The sequence below is a fragment of the Penaeus japonicus genome, unplaced genomic scaffold (genome assembly GCF_977035675.1).
Source record: "Penaeus japonicus unplaced genomic scaffold, GWHDUDI00000001_assembly GWHDUDI00000010, whole genome shotgun sequence".
In the NCBI taxonomy this organism is placed as follows: Eukaryota; Metazoa; Arthropoda; class Malacostraca; order Decapoda; family Penaeidae; genus Penaeus; species Penaeus japonicus.
This window is the reverse complement of record NW_028234412.1, coordinates 25228658-25242068: the sequence shown is the minus strand read 5'-3', so window position 1 is coordinate 25242068 and position 13411 is coordinate 25228658. Positions and strand designations below refer to the sequence as shown.

The following is a 13411-nucleotide window of genomic DNA, read 5'->3' as shown; positions in this document are numbered from 1 at the left end:
AAAAGAGCAACGGATTTTAGGTAACTTTATCTAAACCCTTAACCTTACCTACCTACCCTTTTACTCATCCATTCAACCTACCCATCTATCTCATCATCTATCTATCTATCTACCGACGCACCCACTCACCTAACCTAACCCATCCATCCAAATGAACAACCCAAATGAACAACCTAAAACAACCGACCAACCCACTCGAGCCAATCCCCACCTACCACAACCCACCAACCCACTCGACAACCCACTAACCCAACCCAACCCACCCCCACCAAAATCCATCCGTCCATCCACCTCAAACCAGCAAAGCCAACGAACGACCGCTTACGGAAGGCAACCCCAAGGCAACCCCACAAGCCCCGTCGCCAAAACCTCACGCCAGCTGGTCGAGGACGAGCCAGATGACGCGAGAATGACACTCGAAAAGGAAACCCCAAGTTTTGAGAAGTAACACCTCAAATCGAGCGGGAAGAGATGAAGAAAAAGAGTAAAGAAAAGAAAAATATAGAGGTGGAAGCTTAAAAAATTGAGGGGGGGAGAAGAAAAAGAAAATAAAAGACTTTAAAAATCGAACGCAAGAAAAAAAATAAAGAGATAAAAAAAATCGAGAGAATAAAAGAGACAGAAAAAAATATATGAATAAAGATTTAGAAATATGAAGGTGAAAAAAGGAAAAAAAGGAGACAGGCTTCGACATAAGAGACCAATGATTATAACGGCTTTTCTTGAGCGCAAGAGTCTCAGAAGAATCTTTCGGGGGAGATTAATGGGGAGGAAGGAGGAGGAGAAGAAGGTGCTTGTAATGCCGTCTAAGCTCTCTTGTAGATCACTGAGAATCCTTTGTGTGTGTGTGTGTGTGTGTGTGTGTGTGTGTGTGTGTGTGTGTGTGTGTGTGTGTGTGTGTGTGTGTGTGCATGTGCGCGCGCGCGTGTCTCTGTACGTGTGCTTGTACGTGTGCTTGTACGTGTCTATACATGTTCACAAGTACACAAAATCCCACTAGTTGTTTTCTTCCTTTTCTTCCTCTTATTTCAGACAAGAGGAAAAAATATCGATGATACGAGATTACAACAAAAAATAAAAAAAAGAGAGAAAGAAGACGCGCGATAAGATCTCTCGCCATTGTCCCCACTCAACCTCTCGGCTCTTCCCATTAAATATCGTGATGTAGCTCGAGCGATAGATAAATACGAAACTCAAAGCTGAATCGAACATTCTCTTCTTTGAACACAGATTTACTCACAACGCAGAAGAAGTCGAAACCTTCACTCGATCTTTACGTAACATTAGGTAATCTTTGTGATACAATCGCATATCATGTTCTCTGGACTGCTTATCATGATCCACGCCTTCTGTAATTATTTCAATCGAGCCGACAGATGCCCAAGAGAAACAGCAAAACATTTTTTAACAAACACAGACAAATATATATAATATATATAATATATATATATATATATAATATATAATATATATATATATATATAATATATATATATATATATATATATTAGTATGTGTCTAATTCGCTCTTCGGTCACTGACACCAAAACGCGTACTAACATGTTCTGAAATTGGGTCCAGGCTGGGAAAAAAGCAGCTCAAGAATTCAAACATTTGGAGAGAGATGATGAGAGAGAGAGAGAGAGAGAGAGAGAGAGAGAGAGAGAGAGAGAGAGAGAGAGAGAGAGAGAGAGAGAGAGAAAAAAAGAAAGAAAGAAAGAAAAAAAGAAAGAAAGAAAAAATAAAAGAAGAGAAAGAAAAAAAGGGAGAGAAAAAGAGGGAAAGAGCGAGCGAAGGGGTAAGAGGAAGGGGTAAGAGCAAGGGGGCGCGATGGCCACCGGGCGCCACGGGGTCAAGCACCAGGGTAATGAGAAGAAGGGCTGCGTGCTTGGCTGGCGGAGCAGAACCCCTTTCTTTCTGTACTGTAGGCTCGGGTTCCGTCCAGGTGACCAGGCTTCAAGGGAGGTGGGGGAAGGATAGGGGGAAGGATTGGAGGAGAGGAAGGTGGGGGAAGGATTAGGGGGAGAGGAAGGTGGGGGAAGGACAGTGGGAGAGGAAGGTGGGGGAAGGACAGTGGGAGAGGAAGGTGGGGGAAGGATTAGTAGGAGAGGAAGGTGGGGGAAGGATTAGGGGGAGAGGAAGGTGGGGGAAGGATTAGGGGGAGAGGAAGGTGGGGGAAGGATTGGGGGAGAGGAAGGTGGGGGAAGGATTAGGGGGAGAGGAAGGTGGTGGAAGGACAGTGGGAGAGGAAGGTGGTGGAGGGATAGAGGATGGGAAAGGGAGGGAAAGGGAGAGGAAGTAGGGGAAGGAAGAAGAATAGGGAAAAAGAGAGTCGAGAGATGTGGAGAGGAATGTGAAAAAAAGAGGTTGGATGAATCCTATCCTTCAGATCGCTTGCAGGATTATTTGACAAAAGAACATAATAAATTTAGTTATTCCAATCACATTTCTTCTTCTTCTTCTTCTTTTCCTCCCTCTTCATCTCTTTCTACCATCCCACGGCCTCCACGGGTGACAGCGCCCATCGCCCATGGGACAGCCCGCACACCCACAGGTAAGAAAGGGTGTGTATGTGGCAAGGGGATAGAGGGAGGAGAGTTGGGGGGGGGGGTGCAAACTTCGCGCTCATTCCGACGCGACTTGTCTTTCTAACATCTATCATTAACTTTAATTGACTGTAACCCCCCTCCTCCCCCCAGCTCCCCCCCTCCCTTCCCCACATTCTCCTTCCTTTCAAATTTCACCTCCTGTTGCACCTCCTCCCCCCCTCTCCCCCTCCCCCTATTCTTATTGGGATTTCCGTCTTAATTCGTCATCGTTTCTCACCGCCAGATTCTCCTCCCATTCCTCCCTCCTCCTACTACTATTATTACTACTCATTCTCATTTTCCCTTTCCCTATTCTTCTCCTTAACCTCCTTCTCCTCCATAATCCTTTTTCTCTTCATTCTCATTTTCCTACACTTTCTACTCTCTTCTTCTATTCATCCTCCTCCTTCTACTTTCACTTCATTCCTTAATCCTACTCCTACTCCTACTTTCTTCTTCCCCTCCACTTCTTTTTCCTTAATTTCTATTAACTCCTCCTCCTCTACGGCTTTCCACTTCGATGCGGGTGAAACGCGACGTGGGAAGGGGATGGCGGCGGGAAGGGGAGCGGGGGAATGGGAGGGGAGAAAAGGGAGAGAGGGAGGAGGCGAAGGGGAGGGGGAGGGGGAAGGGGAAGGAGAGGGGGAGGGGGCTATCGTGCCGGAAGGAGCCACCTCCAGCGTGACTTGCACTCGCGGGCCAAATTTTCTTGGTAGCTCCTTCTGTCCTCCTCCTCCTCCTCCTGCTTCTGCTCCTCCCCCTCCTCCTCCTACAATCCTTTTCCTTCTTCTCTTCCGATACTTACTACTCCCTCACCTTCTCCCTCTCCTCCCTCACTCCATCCCTCCCCCCTCTCCTCACCAACACAAAAAAAAGAAGAAAAAAAAAAAGATCGAACCTTCTCGGAAATAAATGTCCACAGATTCTCCCGTAATACAGGCATTAAACGCTATATTTCCTGTGGGATTTGACGACTGAATCGCGTTCTTTTTTCCCCTCACGACAAGGGAGAGAGACTTCCCCTCTCTTCCCTTCATTGAAGAAAAATCTTGATTCTCATTATTTTTTTTCTATTCTCAAAGCTTCATTCATTACGTAACTTTGTTCAATCCATCTACAATAACCAGCAAAGAACATATACAAATATAAATAGATAACAGAAAACTAAGAGAAAAGAATGAAGAGGAGAGAGAATAAAAGGATGAGAAAGATATATATATATATAAATATAAACGAAACCAAAATAAAAGCCAAAGGTAAGAAAAGAAAACGAGAAAAGATATAATAAAAAGAGAAGACTTATAAAGAGAGCAGTAGACAAGAACCGAGAAAGAAAAAAAAGGACGGAAAAGAAACATACATTAAGCGCGCCACCTCAGCATAACCATCCTCGACTACGGCTAAGGGAGCACTAACCGCTTTATTGCAGCTTAACCGGAGTTCACACAGCGCCGAGGAGGAGGAAGAGGAGGGGGAGCCGCCGCTGTCGCCGCCGCAAAGCTAGGCACTGGGCGGATAGGCTTTACGGGGGGACGGGGGGGGGTCTTAGGTGAAGAAGGAAGGGGATTAGGGGAGGGTTGGAAGACTCGAAGAGGATTGGGAGAGAGAGAGAAAAAAAAAGCAGGATCCGAGTGATAACACAAGCAGAAACGCAAGTAAGAGGTGGACTGATAAAGATAGAGAGAGAAATTAGAGAAAAACAGGGCTAGAAGGAAGGAACGAAGGAACGAACGAACGAACGAGAGAGCTCTCCATACACACTAACACACAAACCGACTCCGTACTCTGTCTACCCAATTCTCTCTCCTGAAATCACAGTAATGCTACCTTGCGCTCGACACACCTCAATCGACGAATGAACATACATCTTCTCTAAAGCCCCCTTCCCCTCAGTCTAAACTCCCCCTTCCCCCGTCTAACCCCCTCTAACGTTCCTACTATAGGGACCCTACCGTCCACATTACAACAGCTAATTCTTAATCGGCCCCTTTTTCTCCCCTCCCCTACTTCCCCCTTTTATCCTTCCTTTCTCTCTTGCAACCTCCCCCCTCCCCCCTTATTCTTCATCTCTCCCCTATCTCCACCCCCCCCCCCTTCTCTTCCTCTCCACCCCCTCCCCCTCTCTTCCTGTTCCTTTCTTCCTCAATTCCTGTTTCCTCTTCCGCCCTTCCTAGACCTCCGAGTGGGAGTTCAGTCTTAGGGTCACTGGCTCTGGGACAAGTTAAGTGTGCTGGACTGGAGGGGAAAGAGGTAGAGGAAGAGAAGGAAAGAGGAGGGGTGGGAGATGAGGAATGAGGAGGAATGAGGAGAAAGAGGATGAAGGGGGAGAGAAAGAGGAGGAATGAAGAGAGAAAAAGGAGAAATAAGGAGAGAAAGGAGAAATAAGGAGAAAGGAGCCTACTACTAACACACTTTCCCATTTCTCTCCATTCCTACTTTCTCTCCTTCCTTCAATTCTTCCCTTTTCTCTTCTTTCTGAACCTATCCCCGCCCAAGACACCCCGAGGCCTATACCGAAGGGATGGGGGCGGGGGTGTAGGGTGGGGTGGGGGCTTGAGGTGGAAGGTTGGGGGTAAGTGGGAAGTGGAAATGGTTTCGTTTGACTTCAACCAATAATGAAGTCAAGCATGGGCTCATTTTGTTCGCCTAGAGGTACATGTCGGTCTCGCCTTCCCTCTAGCTGTACCCTTTCCTTCCTTTCAAAAAGATAAAAAGAAGAAAGGAGAGAGAGAGAGAGAGAGAGAGAGAGAGAGAGAGAGAGAGAGAGAGAGAGAGAGAGAGAGAGAGATACCTAATCTTTCAGAAAAGGCTGACTAGGAACAAGAGAAATGACACCTCATCTTTGACGATAACAAAATAAGAAAATACGCTTTAGGTAAATACATTCAACACAAAACACACCACCATTAACCACGTCATAAACCCATGCTCTCCTCAAAGTCCTCCTCGCACACAGGACGTCGCTGCTTCCTTTCGGTCAAGACGAATTCCTTCTCGGCCGTCTTAAGGGAAAAAAAACGTATCCTGTTGATCTTCCTCTTATTCGCCTTCTGTGTGTGTCTTTTATTATTATGATTACCTCTTCTTTCGACTTCGCTGTATCCTGCTTCTACGCTTACCTCCAAGGCTAGAAAAAGAGACTAGGAAGGCAACTAGAAGCACTTGACCAAAAGCATCGGATTATTACATCGGCGGCTAAGTTATCATAAACAACTTTCTCAAGCAAATAGCCCGCAAATGCTCACATTCTTCAACAAAAATAAATAAAAAATAAATAAACAAACAAGTAAATAGTTAAATAAATATGATAAAACGAAATATGAAATAAGCCTTGCGAAAAAATAGTCTCGTCATGATAACCCTCATTACATTATGAAAGGAAGAGGATTAGTTCACCTTTTTTTTCTTTTTTCTTTTTTTTTTTGCTTCTGTTACTATGCCTACAGCTACTTTCTCCATTATCATCTCCATCTTCTCCTCCTCCTTCTTCTATGACTTATCGGTTTTTTTCTTATTAATGCCGTCTGGGAGAATGGTTAGTAAGGGCTTAAGTTCTGAATCCGGAAAGAAAAATCCTTTATAGAAACAGATAGATAGAGAGCTAGACGGATATAAACAAATAAGTCATGCATTCGTACATACCCCGTCCTTCGTGATAGCAAAATACCAAACAGTTTTTTTTCGCTCTTTAATTAAACGCTCTGTTGGCCACAGCCGAGCCCACCATAGAGAGTAAACAACTGGTCTCCTCTTCCATTAAGCTTTCTTCCTGTGCCCGACCACCCCCTTCCTCCCTTCCCTTCTCCCCTCTTTCTTCCCCCCCCCCCCCGTTCCGCATCCTGGCTCTTCCCTGTGGCAACAAACACGTTGGCGGTTCTTTCGAGCTCGTTAAATCGCGTCCGAGAGCACTTCGAAGCGCGTTAAGAAGGCATCCAGCTCGATCATCACGTCTTAAAAGGATTCGGCGGTGCTACCTAATGGCTACACACTCTAACAAACCACAAACCCTTGTAACGTTCACATATATATTTATATACGTATATATAATCATAACATCTATATCTATCTACCTATATATATTCATCTATACACCTATACACCTCTCTCTCTCTCACATACATTTACATATTTACATATACTTCTATAAGCATATACAATAATACATCTTCTTCATAGATTAAAAACCAAACCGTAAACTGGTGTCGGCAAGGCTCCGGATCTAGTCGGCGGACTTGACGGACACTGAAAACGAAAGTGAGTTCCCTCGCGTCAGGTGCGGCGTGCTGGCAGTTAGGCCGAGTCTTCCAAGGTCCTTTTAATCCCCACCTCCCCCCCACCCTCTCTCCTTCTCCCTCCCCCTCCCCCCTTCTTCCTTTACCTCCGTCTTCCCTCCGCTCACCCTAGTCAAGTCGCGGGGACATAACCGCATAGGCCTATTTTCTGGAAAGTATGTGGTAATACTCCTCCCCCCTCTCCCCCACCCCATCGAGGCGTGTGCATGTGTGGCGAAATCTCGAAAAATCAGGACGTGACGAAATGTTCTCCCTTGTGTAGCCTACCTCCGGGGTAATGTCTCCCTGGGGCAAGGACAAGGTTATCCCCGACAGCCCGCTTGTATCTCTACAAATATCCGTCCCGAACTCCCACCCTAACAGGCGTCCCTCGACACCTGCAACAGCCCTAACCTTAAACCCCAGCGGATTACAGGACACAAAACAGCAGTAGCATGACTGCCACTCCGTCTCTCTCCCCCTACACGTCCATAGCCACCATGCCCTAGAGATATGGACTGGACAGGCCACTCCTCCCCCTTCCCGACCCCCACCCATGCCTGGACCCGGAGAGGCCGGAGGAAACACGGCTAAAGAAACGTTCCGTCGACCCCGCCGCCGCCGCCATACATAGTTGCTCGCAGCGCCTGGCGACCTTCACTCGTTTGGCCAACGTCCGAATCCTTGCTCGGACGACTTGGCTCACTATGCCTCTTTTCCTTCAAGACTTCAAATCCCTTTATGTATATAAAAATAATAATAATAAAAGTAATAATACTAAAAGTAATAACTCCAATTGTACCTTCCTCCCAACCACACGCCCGAATCCGAAAAAAAAACGCATAAAACGCCCGATGATTTAAATAAGTGGTCAGAAAACCGCACGGGCAATCCGGAGCCGCGCCGACGGTTCGGACGGGTGGGAACGAAGCCCGCCCTGAATGGAACGCCTCGCTCGCTGGCCGCAGGTGCAACCAATGGCCGAAGGACAACCTGGAGTGCCCGCCCGCCCGCCCGCCCGCACCTCTATCGAGCACAATTACGCCGGGATAAATCGCCGTGCAAATTCGTGAATCGACATTGAATAACAATAATCATCCTCGTTATTCGTTTGACTGACAGCGCCTTTAATCGCTTGTTGCCTTGTCAGTAATGGCACAATAATAATCTGAATCACGTGCGGGAGAAGGGGGAGGGGGGGGAGGCAGTGCTTGTATGAGTTAAGTATGATAGCTCTGAAGATGGAAGAGATCTACAAAATTATATCTTTTTTTTATAAAGTAGTGGAGCAGAAGTAAGAACAAATATAAACTTAAATGGATCTTGGTATAAAAAAAGTAATAGAATAGGGAGAGACATCAAATATCAAATTTCAACGGATATATTTACACTTCACTCTTCCTCTTCTCTTTTTGATCTATAAAACCCTTCCTCTCTTTTTCTCCCTCTTCCCTCCTCCTTCTCTCCCTCCTTCCCCTCCCTCAAAGGACTGAAGCGAAAGCCTTTTTCTTCATAAATTCCCCATTTTTTTCATCCGAGTCAACCGACCACTTCCCATGTCCTTCCGAGTTACACACGCAAACAGACCTCTTCATGCACGCATGCACACGGGCACTCTTAGAACACACACATACACAAACATACATAAACATACATACATACATACACACATTTAGATAAATAAAACCCCTTCTACGTGCTCATAAGACTCAAGCATCCATACAGGTCCACCTAAACATCCCCCACCCCAATCTCCAAGCACGCCCGCACGCAAACGCAACTCGCCACCCATTTCTTCGAAACAAACAAGGCGCCGCGACAGAATGCTACACGAGTTTAACGCCAAGAATACGACTTGACTGGACAAGACCGCCGGAAAACACTACACTTTGCGGTTACGTGGCAATCCCGGGACGTGAGTTTCCATATATATCTTTTTTTTATTTTATCATTTTCACTATTATAATTTTTGTTGTCATTATCATTATTATTTACATTCGTATCAATAATTCATATCATTGTCCTTTATCATTATCATCATCATTATTACACTGATATCTATCATCATTCATCATCATTCATATTATAATTATCCCTTATCGTTATGTAACTTATTATTCTCATTACCATTACTATTGTTATCATCACTAGGAGGAGAAGAAATTGAGGGAGGAGGAGGAGGAGGAGGAAGATATAGAGAAAACCCTCACTATCTATGGATACATCCTTATGGCAGCATTAAAATCACCCAAAGCACTTCTCTCTTTCTCTCTCTCTCCATCCCTTCTCTTCCTCGCAAAGTCGAGATCCAAACTTGACAATCATCTCAAACCAAACCTACTAAACTCCAGAACTTTTTTTTCCTTCGAATAGATCAGGTGTAACGTCGGAATAGGAGGGGGAGGAAGGAGGATGGAAGGAGGGGGGGAGGAGGATGGAAGGAGGATGGAAGGAGGGGAGGAGGAGGATGGAAGGAGGGGGGGAGGAGGATGGAAGGAGGGGGGAAGGAGGATAGAAGGAGGGGGAAGGAGGGGGGTGGGGGGAGACCATTTTCCCAGCACACCTCACGAGTAATTACCGAAGACGCTGCCTTTCTTCGACCACCGAAAAAAATCCTTCAGTTTCGTTACAGAAGAGGAAGGGGGTGGTAAGAGAAGGGGAAGGGGGTGGCAAGAGAAGGGGAAGGGGGTGGTAAGAGAGGGGTAGGGGATGATAAAAGAGGGGGGAGGGAGAATTACGAAAAGGGAGAAGCTTCAAAAACGAAGAGCTACCATACCGCTCCCGCTGCCATTTGTCATAATAAACCCCTACAGAGTCCAGGTTTCGGCGATAATAGTGAGGGCGGAGGAAGGGCGGGGAGAGAGGGAGGGAGGGAGGGAGGGAAGAGAAAAGAAGGGGGGATTGGAGTGTGGGGGTGAGGGGGGGGCGGGGCAAAGAGGAAGGGAACATAATCACCCTCTAATTATAATACGTCTTCGTGAAATACTTTTCTGCGCTTGTGGTAGCAAAGGTGACGAGACAAACACCGACGGAACTGTGTGATTGGCCCCGCTTTATGGGGAACTTATAGCGTTCTCTGCGTCACACATGTCATAAAAGAACGCAGTAAAAAACGACAGTCGATAAAAATAACGTCTGATGACAATGCCAGGAGAGCTACAGGTTGACCGCAAGGAGAAAGAACGATCGAAATATCGTCATTTTTCCACACACACAAGGCAGGCTTATGATACCTCACACAATAATAAGAACAATATTTTAAAAGTAAATTAATGACACATTACGATCTACCATCAAAACAGCGTCATTCAACAAATCAAGCCAACCTCAAGATCCAGCATTCCATCTGAAAGCGACTCGAAATTCGAACTACGGGCAGCGAATTCCACTTAAGTTTATCGAAGGTTCAGCCGTAATCATCGGCGCGCTGTATCGGGGTTCTGCGCCACACAAACGGGGTTCCGACGGGGAAATCTTGGCCGGAAGTTCATCAGGACAGCGACCGCACGCACCGCCGCCGCTACGTACGACTCGGGATGTGTAAACAAACAGGTTTTTCGCGTATGTCGCAGGTCTTCTCTCTTTTTTTTACTGCAGTGATGATTCTACAAAATACCAAAGTAATCTTTCCTCAATCGAACAATACTTATATCAACCGGTTTCAAAAGATGATAATTCCTTTTACCTTTACTGTAACTGGCTATACATATTCACTATATTTGGCTGAGCCGACGAGGGTCACAGCGACACCACGACTTCGATTAATCTTTGGCAGAGATATTTATTCAAGACACAGCGTATGCATGTCATCTCAAAGTCCAATGCCGTCGGATAACGCAGTCAAGACACGACGCTACCCGACGTAAGTCCGTTAAACACGAACAGAACTTTCTCACCAAGTCATTGCTGTTCATTTCAGAAACATATGTCATCTAAACAGAAGCGCTCGTACAATTAAAACCTAAACTCTTTTTCGTTTTTTTTCTTCCGAGTATGTTCAATAGACTATACTACATGCAATACAAAGCAAAATGGTACTTACCGTCAGCGACCATACGGGCGAGAATCTTGCTCATATCTCTGACTGAGCGAGTGGCCAGTTCTTCCTCTTCTTCGGATTCCAGGTCGAGGACTGAAAGACTGAGTTAAGGAAAAAAATCACTGAGATTTGATTTTTGATCATTATTGAACACACACACAGACACAGCAAAAAACAACACACCAAAAATAAGGCCTTTCCACACAACATTCCATTCCACACTCTCAAGACGCGCTATCATATACTGCCACCATACGCTATGCATACCAAAGACGTTAAGTAAAGATGATGTAACCGCGACTCTAGCCGATGTTACAAATCATTTTTCAATACCTATTCAATATCTTGTCCTCTCTTGATTAAAATCTGCCTCGGGTTCCATCTCGTCTAAGAAACGCATCTCTGCTCAACACCATCGCCCCACTCAAATAAATAAATAAGTAAATACATAAATAATAGATAAAATGAAAAGTAAAACCAAAAGACCTAAACCACTTGTTATCTAGAGTGGGAGGGGTCGAATCCACGTTACGAAGGATAGTTAACGATTTATTAAAAAAAAAAAAAAAACTTCATTATTCCCTCTTACAAAAGGCAGGAAGCAAAAAAAGAAAGAAAACAGGAGTGCCTCGTACCTCTCGAAGCACGGGGCCATCATCATCAAGAAATAATTTCCGTATGCAAATGAGACCAAGTGATCTGAGTATACCTTGCCGCCGGTTGCCATGACAACGCCACAACAACCACTCGTCGCCTGTGGTTCACTGGCCTCTCGCTCGCTCGCTCACCCGGCCCTAGTAACAGTGACCCCTTCGCCTCGCCTCCGACACACACAGCATTGCATACGGTCGAGGCGATGTCCGGCCAATTAGAATTGCAACATATAGGTCTTGCAACGACAGCGTACGACGAAAACCAATGACCCTCCCCCCCCGCACACAGAAGTAGAAAACATGGAATGATAACCATCGTTAATTAAAACGAACTATGGGGAGAGGGTTTCAGCTACTGCTATGTTGCGTGGGTGCAGCAACCCGGAGGGGGGGAAGAGAAGAGCCAGTTTTTTGGGTCGGCAGAAAAGCCAGTTTGGCTGTATTAATCCACCGATCCTGGCCGAAGAATGTCAGCACTTGGACTATAGAGGGCGAATCGTCTATTGAGTTCTTTTACACATGAAATGGAAAGAAGAAACAGGAATCAAAATCACCATAGACAAGACCGAACAAAGAAAAGAATAAAAAACAAAAAACAAACTAAAACCACATCACATGGACGACATAATATGAGCTTTGCATTTTTTTCTTTTTTTTCACAGTAAGTTATACAGTAACAAAAAATCCCATTTCATTCCATCAGTTAGTAAACTACTAACTTTTATTCTTCTCTCCGACAAAACACAGCAACAAATCCCAGCATAATATATGGAGAAAACGAAATAACAAGATACATAGTTGAAATAAACAGAAGAGAAGGAAAAAAAACAGGTGAGAGAGAGAAAGAACTTGGCGGACCCAAAGCACGCAGCTTGGAGACCAGGGGGACAAGAGCCCATACTTGACCCGCCTCGCAGTATCATCTCAAGCGAGCCTGTTTCGACAAAGATAGCGACAGCATCTCCCTTCGATACGACATTCGATTCCTAAAGGCTCTCTCGGGCCGTGGCGACGGCTTGGGCGCAGGACGCTCATGACACAAAGCAAGGGTGACGAGCGCGAGCGAAGCCGATCCGCGCGCAGGACGAGGGAGGCCGAGGAAGAAGTGACCATACAGGTTTTGGGCTGAGGCTCCAGGCATACCAGCGCCTTCCTAGCTGGCGTCCAGATAGCCTTGCAAGTGCCGGTTGCTAATGACGGTGTTGCATTTACCTGCATCGTATCTCTCTCTTCAGACACAAAAAGACCATCATCGTCCAAGCGACGGCTGGCCCGCCGGTGAAGCGCAATTTCAGGTTTGTTGACTGAGGAACGGCGGTCTTGATAAGTGACCTGGATCAGGCCTCGCCAGCTCACTCGCCGCGCTCACTCCCCGATTATCTCGAAGAGTCAAAGTTTCTATCCCTCGATCTCCCGAAGCACCTGCATGCACGTCTCCGCCGCACCCTACCCGCGAGCGCTGACCTGACCGCCCTTCCGCATGCGGTAATTGCTTGACAGCTGCCGTGAACATTCAACACATAATACAACTTCCTGCAACTTTAACAAAGTCCCCAGCCTTGGGGCTTTGGCTCTTGATCGGTAAACAGATCTCGGATGTAAACAAGCTGACGTGGATCTTATCCAACCAGATCATCAGTGCCTGGAATCCCCTCCTATCCACTCTTGGTCTTTCGGATGTACCGTGAAACCACAACACGCAATTATTCTCTCTCTCCTTGCAATTCCATATAATGTAACGTATATTAACTTTTCATTCCCGAATCTGCCGTAGCAGAAAGAGCAACAGGTGGTCGCTAAAGAAGGTGGTTGGCGCTGAGGTTGCGACTGTACTATGAACTACCTCAGCTTGGGCTGGAG

At 46.0% G+C, this 13411-nt stretch overlaps 1 protein-coding gene across 5 annotated transcripts in view; it reads right to left on the bottom strand.

Moving 5' to 3' along the window:
* Positions 1-13411, bottom strand: part of fus (epithelial splicing regulatory protein fusilli) — a 149362-nt gene that overhangs the window by 75572 nt on the left and 60379 nt on the right. For all 5 annotated transcript variants that reach the window (XM_043009187.2, XM_086541082.1, XM_043009183.2 and 2 more), the window contains exon 4: positions 10902-10991. In XM_043009187.2, the coding sequence (XP_042865121.1) occupies positions 10902-10991 (90 nt within the window). The remainder of the gene's footprint in view (positions 1-10901; positions 10992-13411) is intronic.